Source organism: Sapajus apella, unplaced genomic scaffold (assembly GCF_009761245.1).
Source record: "Sapajus apella isolate SASKATOON/1434 unplaced genomic scaffold, GSC_monkey_1.0 scaffold13, whole genome shotgun sequence".
NCBI lineage: Eukaryota > Metazoa > Chordata > Mammalia > Primates > Cebidae > Sapajus > Sapajus apella.
This window is the reverse complement of record NW_022436953.1, coordinates 20,019,375-20,037,539: the sequence shown is the minus strand read 5'-3', so window position 1 is coordinate 20,037,539 and position 18,165 is coordinate 20,019,375. Positions and strand designations below refer to the sequence as shown.

Genomic DNA, 18,165 nt, shown 5'->3' with positions numbered 1-18,165 from the left:
GTTATGCTGTTTTTTATATAGTGAAAGAATGTTTTTTTGTAAGCATTTCTGTTGGGAAATGTGTATAATCTGCAACATTCTGACCCATAATGTGGTTTCGATGCACTTCTGCATTAAATTCCTTGTTTGCAAAATCATAACCAGGGAATCATCGGGTACCCCGAGAGACAGACAAGCCTCCATCTACAGCTCACTTCAAGGCCCCCCAAGACTTTATTGCCAGAGGTAATTTTGGCAAGGCCTGCATCCAAATAGCAGACGAAGGCAACAGGCTGACCATATGCTTTCCACATTGTATTCATCACCAGTCACCTCCACTTGGGCTTGCCCAGGCTGGACCTATTGAGAAGCCTACAGGCCAGCAGCAGGCCAGAACAATGTGCCAGAGAGTAATTTGTCAGGCCAGCCTTCACACCATGTTTTGGTAGCTCATGAGTGTAAGTTGCGCAAACTATCATGTCCCCTTCCATACGGGAGTAAGCATTGTGACAAATGCTCTCTCTGTCTGTTATGTGAGCGATCATCGTGTATTTGGGCATGTTGTACTTATTTCCTGTTATCGCCAAGCATTTCCAAGCACCGTAATCCATTTTACCCTCTTGTCTTCTAAGTTTTACTTTGTATTCCTTAAAGCAGGCCTTATTCTTGATAACTTTAACAAACCCCATTCTACAGAACACAGACCTGTATCCTTGGCTAGACGTAGACCCCACAGCTTTTAAATAAAGCACAAGATTGGCTGGGCGCGGTGGCTCACGCCTGTAGTCCCAGCTACTAGGGAGGCTGAGGCAGGAGAATCACTTGAGCCTGATAGGCAGAGGTTGCAGTGAGCTGAGATCGTGGGCCACTGCACTCCAGCCTGGAGACAGGGCAAGACTCCGTCTCAAAAATAAATAAATAAAAATAAATAAATAAATAAATAATAGAGCACAAAATTTGAAAGAAACAAAATAGCCTAAAGCAGCCTGTGGAGAATCCAACTCCAGGCAAGGTTGCTCCTGGTCTCACTGGACCTTTGGTTTTCTCATCTTAAAAAACTTGGGAATTGTGATGTTTCCCTCTCAGTGCTGCTGCATGATTCAAATGAGAGGAGAGATGTGAGGGTGCTTTGTGAACTGTAATCTCTGCCTTCTAATTTGGTCATTTGTTCACATGTTCAACACGTTTCTTGAGGCCCTGCCATGTACCAGGTTCTGCGCTAGGGGCTGGGGACACCGCTGCGCACAGATGGAGGCATGGCAGACGCACCTGTTCTTGAGCTTAGAATGCTGTGGGGCAAATTCTTCCTCTGCCACCTTCTCCTTAGGTCACAACAGCTGAGTACCTAATCTCTGGGCCTCAGCTTCCTTATCTGTAAAATGGTGGACATTAGCAGTATAGTTCTCTTATCTGCATGACCGTGAAGATAAATAGGGCAAGGGATGTGAGGTTCCCAGAGCAATGCCCTGCACATAGCAGGTGCTTGATAAATGTTCATGCTCACCACTGCCAGTAGGAAGAGCCCAGAAAGTGAGGAAGGCTCACAATAAACAGATAGGCAAAATGACTTTAAAGTTTGTAAGTGCCATGGAGAAATGGGGAGGCATAATATGATATGGAACCATGGGTGGGGCGAGGAGGGCCCCTCTCAGGAGCTGCTCTTCAAGGTGAATCAGTGGGATGATACAAGGTGGGAGAGCAGTCAGCAGTGGGTGATTCAGGGAGAGGAGCTGGGTATGCTCTGCAGATGAGGAGACTGAAGTCCTGGGACAAGTGACTGGTCCCAGCTCCCACAGGGCTGCCACCAGGAACCCAGTGATATGGTTTGGCTGGGTCCCCACCAAAATCTTATCTTGAGTTGTAGCTCCCATAATTCCCACATGTCATGGGAGGGACCCAGTGGGACGTAATTGAATCATGAGGGCAGGTCTTTCCCATGAAGTTCTTGTGACAGTAAATAAGTCTCACCAGATCTGATGGTTTTATAAAGAGGAGTTCTCTTGCACAAGCTCTCTCTCTCTGCCCACCGGCATCCCTGTAAGATGTGACTTGCTCCTTCTTACCATCTGCCATGATGGTGAGACCTCCCTAGCCACGTGGAACTGTGAGTCCATCAAACCTCTTTTTCTTCCCAGTCTCAGGCATGTCTTTATCAGTGGTGTGAAATGGACTAATACATCCAGCGACACAAAGACAAACAATATTTGGGCTCACTCTTGCAGAAGTCACTGCAAAAAGTGCTGGCTTCCCTGAGAAGTGTAGCAATGAGGATGGTGACTTACGTGTACATTCCTAGCTCCGGTGTTTTGGAGACCTGTGCAAGCATTGTTCTTTGACACTGCTGTCGAAGCTCTCAGCCCTCTGGCTCAAATAATACACCCTTATTCCAGGTCACTTGGTCTCCTTCTCCTCAGCTGGGTGCTGCCTGCATCTCTCCTTCAGGCAAATACTGTGACCATGGGCTTGCTACCAGGAAGAACACATACAACTTTGCAGACAGACAGGCATGCCAGCCTACCTCTGTCTAGGATGGGCAAATGTTCTTGGGATGGGATAGAAACATCTAGATAGGCAGCTCGAGGATTGTAGGTGATCAGCACAGCACCATGATTAGGGAGATTTGTTATGCAAAGGCCTTTACTGGCATTTGAACCTGCAAGTGGCTGCATCCACTCAGATCTATCTTTACATAGTTGCACAATGTTGTCTTGCCTATTACAGAATGCTAGAGTGTTAGAAAGGAGTGGTCCTGGAGGTCAAGGGGTCCCAGAAAGAGGAAGACCATGCAGTGGATGCCACAGTTTCCACTCCCTACAGCCAGCAGACATTGCCAGTCCATTGCCACACTCCTGTCCAGGGAGCTGGAAAGGGCCTCCTGCCTTCTCCAGTGCCCCAGTGAGTCATCACCTAGTAATCACAGCTAGCATGAACTATCTTCTGCTTCATATTTTGCAGAAGAGGCCAATGGGGGTCAAGGGTTAAGCTGGGCTGGGAGTCACGGGGCTGGAGTTTGACCCTAGCTCTGTCACTAATTATGTGACTTTGATCAAGAAGTTTAGTATCTCTGAGCCCGTTTCTACTCTTTGTTTATTTATTTATAATTTTTATTGACTTTTTATTTTTTTGAGATGGAGCTTTGCTGTTGTTGCCCAGGCTGGATTGCAGTGGTGCAATCTTGGCTCACTTCAACCTCCATCTCCTGGGTTCTAGCGATTCTCTGCCTCAGCCTCCCAAGTAGCTGGGATTATAGGCACGCACCACCATGCCCAGCTAATTTTTGTATTTTTAGTAGAGATGGGGTTTCACCATGTTGGCCAGGCTGGTCTCGAACTCCTGACCTCAAGTGATCCACCCACCTCAGCCTCTCAAAGTACTGGTATTACAGGCATGAGCCACAGTGCCTAGCCTCTATTATTTATTTACTGGACCATTTATTAATTCAATCCACAAACATTTACAGTACTGAATACCTCCTGCAAGCCAGGCACTGGGCCGTGGGCTAGAGAAGGGGAAAGCTGTTTTTCTCTAGAACATGAAACCCTTGGCTCTCCTAGTGTCTAGTTAATTGCAGCCCTTGTGAAAATTCTCCTGGCTACATGATCATGCCAGTGTCCCTTCTCTGAACCTTTGTCTCACTTTGCATTGTCATCCTTGAGATATGGCTTCCAGAATGTCCTGTCTTATTAATGAACCACCAGCTCTGCAGGGCCAGGGTTTGAGCAGTTTTGAGAATGCTGTTGTGTAACCAACCATAGATGAGCCTTTGCTATTTGAAATACTCACAAAAAAATATTTGGATAACCTTCCATTACCTGAGAAGGCATTTCTAAAGTTTACATTGCAGTCCTGAGTGATGGTGATATTTGGAGCAATAGTTTCCTCAGGTCCTTGAATTTTTCCCTGAAAGGGTCGCGCAGCAGCACACATTGTACATGTGAAGGGTGTTCTGGAATGTTAATGGAGTGGCTGATTCACACCAGATGGACTGGAAGACCGAGGAGGGGGAGGATGTATATACGCTGGCCACCGTGATTCAGCTGTAAGGCTGGCTTTTTAAAATGCACTGACAGTTGGAGGTCAAGGAGGCTGACATTTGCCCAGGTTTTCTCTGCAAGTTTCTGTGTTGCTTTAGCAAACCTGAATCTTGGTCCTTTTATGAATTAGTCACTTTTATGATATTCAGTTCATGGACAACATTCTGGTGAAAGAATGCAGCTTTTACAGGCAGTGTCCTATGTCAAAGTTCAGATTTGAACCCATATCAGTGTTTCTTAAGCTGAACAAAAACATTTTTTAAAAAATAAACAATAAAAAGGAAAAAGCTACTCATATCTTCTGTGTGTCTTTATCAGCCAAGAAAATCTTGCTTGGATCCATTCTGTACTTTATAACATACAAGGAAATGGCATTTTTGTGGTCCAAATATATAAATTAAATAAGTTGTATTAACTGTGGCATATATAGTCTGACTCTAAATGGAATGTGTTACATATATTATCTCCCATAATGATCTTACCTATCATTCCTGAGACCATTTTACAGGTGAAGAAACAGACCCAGAGAGCTATGTCCCAGGTCCCCTGAGGTGGCCAGGGAGCAGCTGAGCCCACTTGAACCCTGGTCCAGCTGACCCCATGCTGTCTGTCTGCTTCTTCCTGTTCTGGTTTTCTCATTACTGGTCCTGATGCATCCCAGGGCTCACTGCCCTTAGCGGCTGGTCCATCAACAATTAACCTCAGTTTCTTCTGAGCTGGGGGCCAGAGGACTCAGCTGCCTCTCCCACCCACATTGTGTGGTGTGTCCAGCCCTTTCCACAGCTGGTGGTTATTGCAGGTGACAGGGTGCCCTGGCTGCCTAGTGCAGCTAGCTGGGCCTGCCTCTGGACTCTGACTTCTATTTGCATCAATGGATGTGGTGGGGGTTTGTTTAGGAGCTGAAGAGCAGAGAGGGAGTCTGTTGTCAGGGAAGCATCCATGGGGGCTTTGGGTGAATGGGATTCCGGAGAGGGTGAGAAAGGCCTGAAGCTGAGGGGGCTGTTTTCCTTCAGTGTTCTTCTCTCTAAGCCAGGCACCACCGTAGGGTCTGGAGGCTCCAAATGTGGACATGGCTGGTCCCGCTTTCAGGAGCTGGCAGCTAGAGGGGGAGGTGGGTGACCTGAAGCTGGAGAGACCTGAGTTCCAGTCTCAGAGGTTAGTCTCAGCACTGCAGCTTCTGAGCTCAGTGACCTTCCTATAACTCAGTTTGGTCATCTCTACAGTGGGGTTAGCAATACTACTCACCTCGGAATTGCGATAAGTGCTAAGATAGGAGCACATGGGGATTGGGCACAGATAAGAGAAGAGGAGCCTCATGTGGGGGGCTAGGTGGGGTCCTGGAGGAAGTGACATCCAAGCTGAGGCCTGTAAGAAGAGATAGGGTTGCTTACCTGGCAAAACTAGTGGAGAACCGGCTTCCAGTGGAGGCATCAGATCTTTGAGGGCCTGAAGGTAGGCCCTTGAAGCTGGAGTGGTCAGCAGGAAGGGAACTCGAAGGTGGTGACTTGGCTCTGGGCTGGGCCACTTTTTAGGATTTGGGTATCCAACCGAGATGTGTAACATTCTCTCCACCTGCTATCACAGTCCACAGCCTGTGGAGGTGTGGAGGGTGGAGAAGAGATGGTATAGAGGGTGCTGCCCTGGAGGAGAGGTCTTTGGAGGGGAGCTTGAGGGAACTTGGCACAGAGCAACCTCCCACGAGTCTGGGCGTGCCCTGAGACAGCTGGGGCTGCAGACAGGCATGAGCCCGAGGGGTCAGCAGAATGTCTGTATGTTGGGCTTTGTTCTTTCTGCTGGGCACAGCTGGCTGTGTTCCTGCTTCACTTACTGAATCAGCCAGTCCAGCATCAAGCATTTATTAAGTGCCTGCCATGTGCCAGGCGCTGTTCTAGACACAGAGATACAGAGTTGGCAACACAGTCCACGATCTTGCTCTCCTGGGGCTTATTTCCTAAGGGCGGGGGCGAGGCAGCAGTTTTAGATGGAGTTTTCTGGGAAAAGCAAGCGACGCGATTGATTCTCTTGGGGATGTGTCCTGGGCAGTGACCCCCAGGTGGGCCTGTGTGTGTTTGGGCTTGGGGGAACTGGAGAGTGGAAGGAGCTGAGGTCACTGAGGCATCAGGAGGTCAATTTGTGTAGGCTCTGGTAGCAAGAGAATGACATGCTATCACCCTGGCTGCCATTGGAAAAGAAGACTCCTGGGAGGAAGGTGGGAACCCTTCCTTGATGTGGCCCTGAACCCCAGCCCTGCTTCTGATAGTCAGAGGATGCCTGAACAGGTACCTCAGCCTTTGAATGCTCCCCGTTCCTCTCCTGCAAAACCGCAAAGGCCACCATGAGAACTAGGTGAGACCACAGCAGTCCCTTGCTGGCGGGCTGGATGGTGTGCTCAGCAGGGCGCGTTGTAATTAGCGTGATGAGCATGAAAGCTGTGAGGGCAAATCCCAGGCAGAGTATGCACTGTCTTTCATGCTCCCCTGCAAATCAAAAGTGTTCTGCTCTCTGCCCTCAGCACTGAGGCCTACATGTCACCTCCCGTTCTTCTCAGGCACCCTCATGTCACTGTGGCTGGGAGTCCTGTGAGGGCAGGTGGTGCCCAAAGCCTTTCTAGAGCAGGAGGCAGATGGGCAGGGGCTTCAGGTTTCTGCCGCTTCTGACAGGCTGCCAAGGCCAATGTCCTGACGCCCTGGTCTGATGGGGAGGAACGGGTGCCTGCCTTGAGGACACTGAGGAGGGGCCCCCTGGCCAGCATGGGGAAGGGAAGCTGAAGATAAGTGATTCTCAGGTTGCTGGTGGTGGTGAGACAAGGGGACTGGTGATCCAGGCATCAAGCACATTTTCATGTCTTTGAAATGCCAGCACGAGAGAAGCAAGGGTGGGTGAGAGGGACTGAAGAATCAGAGCAGCCAGAGCTGGAGCTGGAGCAGGGTGGGGGCAGACCAGATCACAAAGCCTGGACTGAGAGGGTGAGACAGGAGGGTGGGGGAGCTGTGGGCAGGTTGTGGCAGACAGGGAGGGGCCATGGGCTCCTGGTCAAGGAGGGTGGCAGTGAGGATAGAGGGGAGGAGGGAGAACAGAGGTCCCTTGGGCAACGTCTGAGGGAAGGCTTCTTGGGAGAGAGATTGCCAAAGAGGAAGGTTGGAGATCACTGTTGTCCAAGGTTTTGAATGTCACACTAAAGGGTTAGGGCTTTTTCCTGTAGATGTGGGAAGCCCAGCATGGCTTTGAGCACAAGAAACTCAATCAGAGCCATGTTTAATCGCAAGCTGTTTCTGGCATCACTCACAGTTCAGGCAGGTGTCCATGCGACACTGGCAGTCAGTGGACAGAGTGCCAGTGGCTGTCCTTGCCCTCACCTCTTCTAACCCATGTGGCCTCAGCCCAACCAGCTTCACTCAATGGGAAGATCTGAGTAGAACTGGGAAGGTAGCTGTGGGGTCCATGAGGGTTCAGGGCCAGCCCCTTCCCCTCTGTATACTGAGCCTGCAAGGCTGTCGCCTGGGACAACTGCCTCAGCCCTTCCTCTGCCTGGCTTTGGGTGCCACATGCTCCTGGCTTCCAGGCCACTCACTGGACACATCTCTGGGTCTGCCTCTGAGATGGTGTTATCTCAGCAAGTAAGCAGTCTTGGTGCAGGGAAGGCACTCTGTGGGACCACACTGTTCTATACTCTGGGAGTCCCTCCCTCACCCTGCCCTGTACCTCCACTGCCCACGGCCCTGCCCAACCAGCCATTGTCGATTGTTAAAAAAGATGCCTGTGACTTAATGATTTTTGAACCGCTTACCATGTGCTAGATCTCAGGCTAAGCATGTTATATGCATAGTCTAATTTAATCTTCAGAGTTATGGAGTGGGCTCTCCTGTTATACCCATTTTACAGATGAGAATACTGAAGCTCAGATAGGTCAGCTAACTTGACTGTGGTTTCATACACAACCAGGAACTGTACATTTGGGATTTTTAATGCAGGCAGACAGAAGACAAGTTTCGTGTTTTGAACTTGTCACTCTACCTTCACCTTCTGGTCTCTGGGCTCCCGCAGCAGCTCTCTGCCCATTTCATCATCCGTAATGGGTTGTACGATGACGTCCCCCCCAGGTGCTCTTTGGGGAATGCCACCCATCTCTGGAAGTGAGGGATGCTGGTGGTTACGGCTGGGTGGGAATCCCAGCTCCGGGACTCACCTGCCGGGTGTGATATTGTAACCCTGCCAATCCTCAGTTTCCTCATCTGCAAAATGTTAGTTATGGGGAGGAAAGAAGATAGAGGTAAAGCACCAGGCAGGTGGCACAGTGCCAGGCACCCAGAAAGGACCTAGTGACGGTGCTCCTTGGATTCCTATTACTGTCCTGGTTTGCCAAGACAGGGTGGTGGCACCGCGGACCCAAGGGCTGCCTGTTCAGGCCCAAACACGTGCCAGCGGCGCCTGTGTGTGGAGGAGCCGGGGACAGGGAGTATGAATCATTCACCGCTGAAGCCTTGCATTATTAATATCGTTATTCTCAGACTTCTAAGGAGGGCCCGGCTGGATCCCATATATGGAAGGCTCGACCTAGCCTCCGCAGCAAGCACCTCCCTGGGTCCAGAGTTGCCATGGAGTCCGGCAGGCGGCCTGGAGGCGGAGGCCCGTTGCGGTGCCCCGGACTCGGCCCCCTCGCAGGTCCTAGGTCTGCAGCCTGAGTTCTGCCCGCGCCGGGGTCCACCCAGCCCGCTTTTGCGCCGGTCCTGAGCCGCTCCCCTGGGATCCTGGGGGACAGACAGAGCTGCTGGGGACTGGCGCGGGCGTCCTCGGGAGAGCGCGGGGCGCGCTGGGCTTGCTGAAGGGCTCCAGGCTCGGCCACTCGATGCCTTCCAAAGAGCTGACATGCCGCGGTGCCCCGAGAGCCTGAAATCAGCCCCCGCCGCGCAGCCCCGGGCGCGCCACCACCCCCGCCGCGGCCGACAGCGGGTCGACGACTTGGTCCTGAAGCTCAGAGAGGAGAGGTCCGGCCTCGGCGGGCCGCTGTAGGCGGGCGGGGCGCGCAGCTCCAGGGCCGGCGGTTCAACGCGCCCGCCTCCCGCGGCCTTCCCCGGCAGGCCCAGGCTCGGCGGGGCGGGGCGCAGGGCGGGCCGGGGCGGGGCCCGGGGAGGAGCGGTGGCTGCGGCGGTGGCCGCGTCAGAGCGGCGTTCCCGCTGCCCGGCGGTTCAGACCCGGCCCGAGCGCCGCCGCGGACGCGGACAGAGACCCCCACGGGCACGGGCACAGGCGCTGCGCCGGAGGCTCCCCTCGCGGCTGGGGCTGCGCGACTATGGCGGACAAGGAGGCCAGCGGCAGCGACGGGCCCCGAGGTGAGCGCAGGTTGCGGGTCCTGCGACCGCGGCTGGCGGGGCAGGGAGGGAGGAGGCGCGCTCCGCCCCGCGCCCCGCACCCCCTCGCGCGCCGTGGAAAAGTGGGGACGCCCGCGCTGCACCCAGTTCTGGAAGGCGGGCTGGGGTCTGCCGCGGCGATGCCGGGGGCCGGGGGACCCGAGCGCCCCGCGGGTCACATGCTCTGCGCCCCTCCGGGGTGGGGACTCCGCGGAGGGGACTGCAGCCCCCGTTGGGGCGCCTAGTAGGTCCCTGCCTCGGGTGGCGCCTCCTGCGGTGCCGGGAGCGCGTGCGGGTGAGGACCGCCCCGCGTGTGCAGCCCCCGCGCGATGGGCTGCGGAGACCCGCGCTGGCCGGGTAAAGGGCCGGCCGCCAGGAGACCGATTGGCTCCAGCAGCTAATTTTCGTGACTCAGCGAGGTAGGAGTGGGAGCCTCGGGGAAATTGGGGATTTGGACCTGTTCCCTCGCCCCATCCTGCCCCGGCTGGATGCTCGAGCCAGGAGTCGGGGCTGCAGCTGCGGCCGAAGAACTCCTCACCCCGCTCCCCGCCCATCCCCAGGGACTTACTGGGCTGGGGAAGGGTGAAGAGGCAGGGGTTCAATTGTCCCCTCCTTGCGGGGGGCAGAGGGAGGCACCCAGTGCGGAGGACGGACATTCGCATTCTGCAAATGTGCTAGGGCCGCTTTCTCTGGGGAGCGTGATTAGGGCTCCGAAGGGTGGGGGAGCTGGAGAGTACAGGGAAGGGGGTTGCGGGAAGAAGAGCAGCAGGTTTCGGAGCCCAGGGCTGTAAATCAAGGTTTCTCCCACAGAGGGCCCAGCTGACCAGGATTCCAGTCTTCCTGTGGGTCCCAAGTGGGGAAAGTTGGGCGCATGGAAGCCCCGTGCGTTCCTGACCTGCAGGGCCTCGGCGGGAGCGGCCACTGGGGAGAGGAGCCCAGGCAGCTTCCTTGGGAGCGACAGGCAAGCCTCCTGCGAGGATGAAATTAAAGTGCCCGGACACAAGGGAGATCCCAGCCACGAAAAGAGCGCTGGGCTCTGCGGGGGGCCCCCAGAACTGGAGAAACTGAGTCTGGTGGCAGCACAGCCACCATCTGTGCTGTGTTCCCTGTCTTGCTGCTGGGCCCGCGGCCCCCACCCTCTGCTGCGCTCCAAGCCGCACCTGCCCCCACCCCAGCCCATTGTTCCTGCGGATCAGGGAGGTGCCTCCCCACGCGGCACTGCAGTGGTGGGGGAGTGCAGGATGGGGGGTTGGGGGTGGGGGATCCTGACAGGGCTCACTCCAGGGAGAGGGAGCGGAGAGGCCAGGCCCTGTCCCCGCCTGTGCTCTTCCTCAGCTGGCGAATGCAGGCGATGGACTGGCAGCTGTCTTTGTCTGAACATCACTCAGCAACTGGATTGATTCTTTTTTATTTTAACTTTTTTCTTTAAATCGTAAAAAAAAATTTTTTTTTATTTAGGACAATAAGTAGGGGTGTTGACTTGCTAAAGCCTGAGAATTAGTGAGCCAGTTTCTTGCCTCTCATGCTGGGATAGAGTGGGCGATGGTACCAAATGCAGGGTTGGGCATAGGACTTGTCAAATCAGAAGTGGGCAGGGATGTGTACCCACTCCCCACACCGTTCCCAACACTGTTTTGTCTTGTAAACCAAATTCAGCATCCCTATTCTATCCTACCCCCCCGCCCACACACACACACACACACATACCACACACACGTACACACGCAAGGTGCTGGGAGAAGTCCCATTCAGGATGGGGACATCCATGCCTGGTATGCTGGGCCACTTGCCACTGCTCTTCTGGGTCTGTTCTGGAGTGTTTGTTTCTTCACTTCCAGTGATCTTGAGTTCAAGGTGGCCGGTGAGAATTCCAGATACATGGACTTAGGACAGAGACCGACCTGAAGATCGGGCTGTCCCTGGCAACTCACCGTGCCTCTGGGCACCTCTCCCTTTAACTGTAAAATGGAGGGTGTGAATAGTATTGCATAGGAGGAGAGTCAGCTTCCCTCCCCCACCACCACCTGCACACCAGCATACCTATTTCTAAGGTTTCTTCATTGCTGAGAAGCAAGCATGGATTATTTTATTGTTTTAAAGCTGCACAACAAACCTGTTACCAGCATTCTCCCCTTCCTGGTGGGAAATCTGAATACAGGTTGAGTGACCTGTCCAAGGTCACACATCTGGGAAGCGTTGATTGGAAGCCTGGCCATCTGATTCCAGGGCACCAACCTGTGCATGCAGCCCTCACGCACATGCTTAGCGGTTACCACTCTATTAGGGACATAAAAATGGTTGTGCTTCCTAGGGAGGATTTCCAGAATGCTCTTGGTACAAAAGAATGGGTGCCACAGATATCACACTGCTGGGATTTGTGAGCAGTGGGAGTGCTGGGCTGGGGAGGGGCTTGGTGGTGAGTAGGTGGTGGGGGTGGTGGTGTCAGAAGGCTGCCCATTAAATCTTCTCCAGCAAGTGCAGCTGGTGGGTTGGGGAGTGGGCAGAGGTGCCAATGAAATAAGAATGGCAAATGTTGGTAGTTTGGTGATGGGGAGTGGTGGTTCATTACTATTCTGCTTACTTTGTGTATGTTTGCTAATTTTCTTAATAAGATGTTTAAATTACTTAATTTACAAAATCTGAAGGGCCACCCTCGAGGCTCTGGGTGTTGGACAGCAAAATTTGAGATGACCTTCAATCCTGCCCCTCCCCCATGACCTGAGTGAGTTGACACATGGAGCCCTAGAAGGGCTAGATGAGTTGGAGGTGGGCAGAGTGGTTCAGACAGGGATGGTTCCTGTGGTGACTGAGTCAGGGCTAGGCATGGGCAGTGGAAACCGTCATTTTCTCCAGGGTGGGGCTTGAGGAGAGGGATGATGGGCAGGCAGTTTTGCCTGGGTTGAGGGTGTCTCTCGAGGCCTGGCATTGGGCTTTGGAGAGGCCATCCTGGAGGTTTATCTTAATTAAAAAAAAAACATTTTAAACACTGACATTTATTGAGGACTTAGTGTATGCTGAAACCTGGGAATGTTGAGTTATCTCATTTAACCCTGACCATGTTTGTTGTTGAATGAATGACTATGTTATCCCATCCTCACCACTGTTATCCCATTTCACAGAGGAAAAAGCTGACAGTCCTAGCCGTGCATAGCTGGAAGGGGGCAGAGTAAGGGTCAGGACCTAAGCCGTGGGACACAGGCCCCAAGTGGTCAAGCTGAACAGCTTCTCCTGGCACATGCCTGGCATGTCACAGGCCCTCAGGGAATTGTGTTGAGTAGGCCTGCAGCTAATAGAGAGCGGCTGCCCTACTTCCTATAGCCACCAAGCTGCAAATGGCGGTGACAGGGTGCTGATTGTAGCCACCAAAGGAATTAAGCAAAGGTCAAGGTGATGCTCTGGGTATTGCTGATTAGGGTTCTGGCCATGGGATCCACTTCCGTGTCAATAACCACCACTGCAGCTGTGTCTGCGGCCTTGGTGGTCCCCACATGCCCACTGTGCATGTCCCTACACGGTGCCTTGTGTTTTTTAGAGTCCTTTTATCGCCTTTGACCCTCAACAGATGCAGTTCCCCCTGCTTGGGACATCCTCCCTTTGTCTAGCAAACTTCTACTCATCCTTCAAAACTCAAAACTCGGTAAAGGTATCACATCTCAGGAAGCCTTCCTGGGGTCATCCATTGGGGTGAGATCTGCCTGTGTGGTCCCAAAGCCTTTGGTACTTGACTGTTGGTAATTCCAACTAGTGTGTGTTGAGCGCCTACAATGTGCCAGCCTTATATGCCTGTATCCCATTGACTCCTCTAGCAATCCTATGAGGCTGGTATTATTATTACCCCATTTTGCTGTTAAGGCAATTGACGGCTTCGAGAAACTTGCTCACTTGCTTAACCAGTGAATGCTAGAGTGGGGATGAGTCACCCATGGAGCCCAAAAACTTGTGCTGTTTCTCACAGTGCCCTTTCTCCCAAGAAAGGCACGGACTATGTCTTTCATTTCCATATATATATATATATATTTTAGGTGTTCATTAAAATGTCTTACTCTTGGTTGGGTATCAGCCAGCAAGACATGAGGGAACACAGCAGAGGGCAATGGTGTCTATATCTTGCTCACTCTGCAGTGGCGCTCCTGGAAATAAGAATGCTCAGGAGTGGGCCAAGCTGGAGGGGAATCAGGCAGAGCTTGGGCAATCTCAGAAGAGAAGCAGATTCCAGTAAGGCCTAGAGTGACGACTCAATCTTGTGGGGGCGAAATGCTCTTTTCTCATATAAATAGGCCTCTTTGGTAAGGGAGAAAGCGTCTTTATTACTGCTGTGCATAATTAGAACAGCAGGGAGGAATTGGGCTTTTAATGAATGAGCAGTGTGTGGCAGGGAATGAGTGAACGCCTGCCACTGTGGGCACCCCCGGGCCTGGGCATCCCCAAGAGAGAGCAGGGCCAGTGAGGAGACGACCAAGGAAGCGCAGGCAGCGCTCAGAAATGAAACCCGCCCCACTAAAGCGGACCCTGCCAGTCTCTGCTGCGTTTCTGTTACTGCAAATGCCTCCCAGACTGCAGCTTTGCAGTTGCTGCTCTGAGCTCTGCCAGGACCACCCCTCTTCTTCCAGCCTTGACCGAGACCTGGCAGATGCAGATGTCCTGTGGGGCTGGCAGCTGCTCCATGGCACCCCTTCTGGGCAATCCTGAGCTGCAGAGTTTGTGCCTTGATTTTAGTCCCCTTATTTTTAGGGTGACCATATGTCCTGGTTTGCTGGAATAGTTCTAGTTTATGTTTCTTGTCCTGGTGAAATTAGTAATCGCGATACCTTTCACCTTCTAAGTATTCTCAGTTTGGAAGGTGAATTATGTGGTGGCGCTCCTTATCTTTGTCTTCTCAGCCATCTGGACCTCAAGAGGAATGAGGGAGGCAGTAGGGTGTGCAAATTAAACCTGGGCTTTGGGCTCAGCTGCATGTAACATCTGGGTTTAACATTGCTGCATCTCAGTTTCTTCTGCTGTAGATAAGGATGATTAATAATCACTGCTCCACTGGGGTGCCGTGAGAATGAAGTGAGAGAGTATTTAAAGAGCTTAGGTATGAGCCTGGTACATAGAGGGTTCTCAGTAACTTCCAATTATTTTATTATTGTTGTTAGGTTGATTTGGGAAGTATAGTGGTTAAATGTGAGATCTGGGACCAGACTGCCTGGGTTCAAATCTGTCCTGTGTCATTTACCTGCTCTGTGACCCTGGCAAGTTACTTAACCTTGTAGAGACTCAGTTTTTCTCATCTGTAAAGTATGGACTATAACAGTCTCTTCTTTATATAGTCTTTGTGAGGATTAAATGAGTTTATACATGAAAAGCACTTAGAGTAGAGCTGGGCATGAAATAGACATTGAATTAATATGAGCAATTATTATTGACTGTTATTGTTATTATGAATAAATGTCCCAAGTTACATTCTTATAGGCAGGAGGAATTATCCAGTACATTTGTTTCCTATTGCTGTTGTAAAACATACCACAAATTTAATGGCTGAAAACCATACAAATTTATTATCTTATATTTCTGGAAGTCAGGAATAAGTCCAAAATGGGTCTCCCTGGGCTAAAACCAAGGTGTTAGCAGAACCGTATTCCTTCTGGAGGCTCTAGGGGAGAGTCTATTTCCCTGCCTTTTCAAAATTCTCAAGGTGACCTGCATTCCTTGGCTTGTGGCCCCTTCTTCAATCTTCTAAGCCCATCACTGCAACCTCTGCTTCCATGGCCACATCCCTTCTCTGTCTCTGCCTCTCCTCCTCCTGTTCCCTTTATGAGGACCCTTGTATGAGGACCTTTTATAAGGCCTACTTGCATAATCATTTCCCAATCTCAAGACCCTTAATTTAATCATGTCTGCAGACTCCCTTTTGCCATGGGAGATAACATATTTATAGATTCCAAGGGGCTGTTATCGAGCCTCTCATAGCCAGAAAGATTGGAGTCTTGCCTAGGTTTGGGGGTGTTGGAGAGTCTTCCGTCTCCCTCAGGAGCTGTTTGAAATTTGGAAATGGTTCCTCCTCTGTGTCGTACATTAGGGCAGGTTCCTCATGCACTTGCTGCATGTTGCCCTCCGTGGAATTTGGATTGTGGATTAGCCCTTGACTTCCATTCAATCTCAGTAGGGTCCTTGGAGACACCGTTACTTTCAAGGGCTGGTTTAGCCCCTTCTCAGGGACCCATGACTCATTGAGATCAGAATAAGAAGGTTTATTGGCCCCCAAGCAGGGAAAACAATCAATGCATTAAACAAGTTATTGAAATGTCTATAAAATGTCATAGGATATTTGCTTTTACTATGTAACAAACCACCCCAAAGTTTAATGGGTTAAAACAATAGTCTTTTTTTTTTTTTTTTTTTTAAGAGAGGATCTTCCTCTGTGACCCGGCTAGAGAGCAGTGGCATGACCTTGGCTCATGCAGCCTCTGCTTCCTGGGCTCAAACGATCCTCCCACCTCAGCTTTGTGGGTAGCTGGGACGAAAGGCGCACACCACCATGCCTGGCGTGGTTTTTTTTTTTGTGGAGACAAAGTCTCACTGTGTTGCCCAGGCTAGTCTTAAACTCCTGGGCTCAAGCAACCCTCCTGCCTCAGCCTCCCAAAGTGCTGAGATTACAGGCATGAGCCACTGTGCCTGGCAACAATGGTCATTTTATGTGATTATGATTCTCTGCCAGGTCTCTGTTGGGGTTTTTTTTGCTGGTCTCCCCTGTGGCCATTTATGTGACTGCAACACTCTGATGGCTCAGCTAGTCTGGGTAGTCCAAGATGACCTCACTCACAGGTCTGGGGGTTGGTGCTGACTGTTGGCTGGGGTTCATTCTCCACGTGGTCTTTTATCCTCCAAGAGGCAAGCTCAGGCTTCTTTATGTGGTGGCCTCAGGGCAGCAAGAGGCTGAGAGGAGCAGCTGCAAGGCCTCTTGAGGCCGTCCTGGGAAGTCCTATAAAACCACGTCTGCTGTATCCTGGTGGTCACAGCAACTCATGAAGCCAGCCCAGATAGAGGGGATGGAGAAATTGCCTCCACCTCTTAATGAGAGGACCTGCAAAGAATGTGTGGCTATTTTTAATCTGGCAGAGTTGGCTTGGCAAAATGTTAAAACCACAAACTTTAGAAAACTATATTATGCTTTAAAACAACTCATAGGTTAGATCTCACTTCTTAAGACTTTCTGCAAGTGCCCAATGATTGTCTGACACTTACAATTATTTGTTTGTTGTGCTACAACATGTATTTCTATAAGTGATAAATGAAGAATGATGTTGGTATTTAGAAAAGTTGTATTGGCACATTCTCAATTTTTCCCAGTATGTTGGCACTTTGATAGATCAGGATGCACTTTTTTCATGATTACAGGCTAATACATGAAAAAGCAAGAAAAAAAAAAGCTGAAAATCTATAGATACAACTTCCTTTAGCGCAAGTCAAAGCTGTTTTAGTATCTTTCCACGCCCTTAAGCTCCGTGGGCAGCTGAGAGGGCAGATGAAGGAGCTGTGAAAATATTGTCGCTATAAGAAAGTGACGGGTGTGGGTGACACTCTGGATGGGTTTTGCATATTTCTTTCTTTTTTTTTTTTTTTTTGAGACAGTGTCTATCTCTGTTGCCCAGGCTGGAGTACAGCAGCGCAATCTTGGCTCACTGCAACCTCCATCTCATGGGTTCAACGATTCTTGTGCTTCAGCTTCCTGAGGAGCTGGGACTGCAGATGTGTGCCACTACACCTGGCTAATTTTTGTATTTTTAGTAGAGACAGGGTTTTACCTTTTTGGCCAGGCTGGTCTTGAATTCCTGACTTCAAGTGATCCGCCTGTCTTGGCCTCCCAAAGTGCTGGGATTAAGGGTGTGAGCCACTGTGCTCTGCCCGGTTTTGCATGAGAATGGCCCCCTAAGAAGTGAGTGCCCTGTTAACTGTTTTTGGAAAGGTTCCCGTAGCAAGCTTCCACAGGTGTGGAGTGATCTGCGCCCACCTTGTTTTTTCCATGAATCCTGCCATTTTTAGTGTATGGTTTTGTAGAATGTGAAGATTTGTAGGAAAATATGCTGTATTACAGCAGAAATGCTTGTGTAGATACTCCTTGACTTACCAACTTACGATGGGGTTATGTCCTGATAAACCCATAAAAACATTGAAAATGTCATAAGTTGAATCATCCTAAGTTGAGGACTGTCTGTATTTACATTTGATGTGGGATGAGTGTTCATTTAAAAAATACTCGTTCTGATATGGGGTGAGCCTCCAGTAACAGCCAATAGGAAGAGCCTGCAGTCACTTCCTATTCAGTCATTTGAACTTTTGAGACTGCTTTGCTTTCCAGATGTTTGCATACTTATTGGGTAGTTTTGTCAGTTATGTTCAGAATTTTAATGTCAGAAAATGGAGACTCCAAAAGGGTAGTAAGTTCTGTAGGAGGGAGCTCCTGTTTCATTGACCCGCTTAGCACCCAGTATCTCGGAGGCAAGTGGAGTACACCAGCGACCTTTGCTTCCTATAAATTGACAATTAAATTATGTCCCTTGGGGATTCCTATGTTTTGTAAATCAGACCCCATGGTCTCGTTGGTTTCTCTGTGATGAGGAACAGTGGTTCCTGTACCCAGGCTGCTGGTTCTGTTTGGGACAGAGAAGCTGTAAGTATTTGGGCTCTAGCCTGCTGACTCTGAGGCCTCCGACTGGCCTCTCTTTGCTTGTCTCCCAGGTTTCCTGGAGCTGAAGGCTAAACTCTGGCCACTTCCTTCATTTTCTTTCCTTTTGTCATTGTCTCTGAGTGGCCATCCTGCT

General features: G+C 50.9%; 1 protein-coding gene across 4 annotated transcripts in view; it reads left to right on the top strand.

Moving 5' to 3' along the window:
- The window catches only part of HSPA12A (heat shock protein family A (Hsp70) member 12A), a 183,996-nt gene that overhangs the window by 99,503 nt on the left and 66,328 nt on the right, over positions 1–18,165 (top strand). Inside the window, exon 1 of one of the 4 annotated variants that reach the window (XM_032281763.1) lies at positions 9,168–9,343. The exons of 2 other annotated variants lie outside the window; for them this stretch is intronic. In XM_032281763.1, coding sequence (XP_032137654.1) covers positions 9,304–9,343 — 40 coding nt within the window. In that variant the 5' untranslated portion in view covers positions 9,168–9,303. Of the gene's footprint in view, positions 1–9,167; positions 9,344–9,657; positions 9,781–18,165 lie in introns of those variants that run through there. One more of the 4 variants, XM_032281764.1, reaches the window with a different exon arrangement.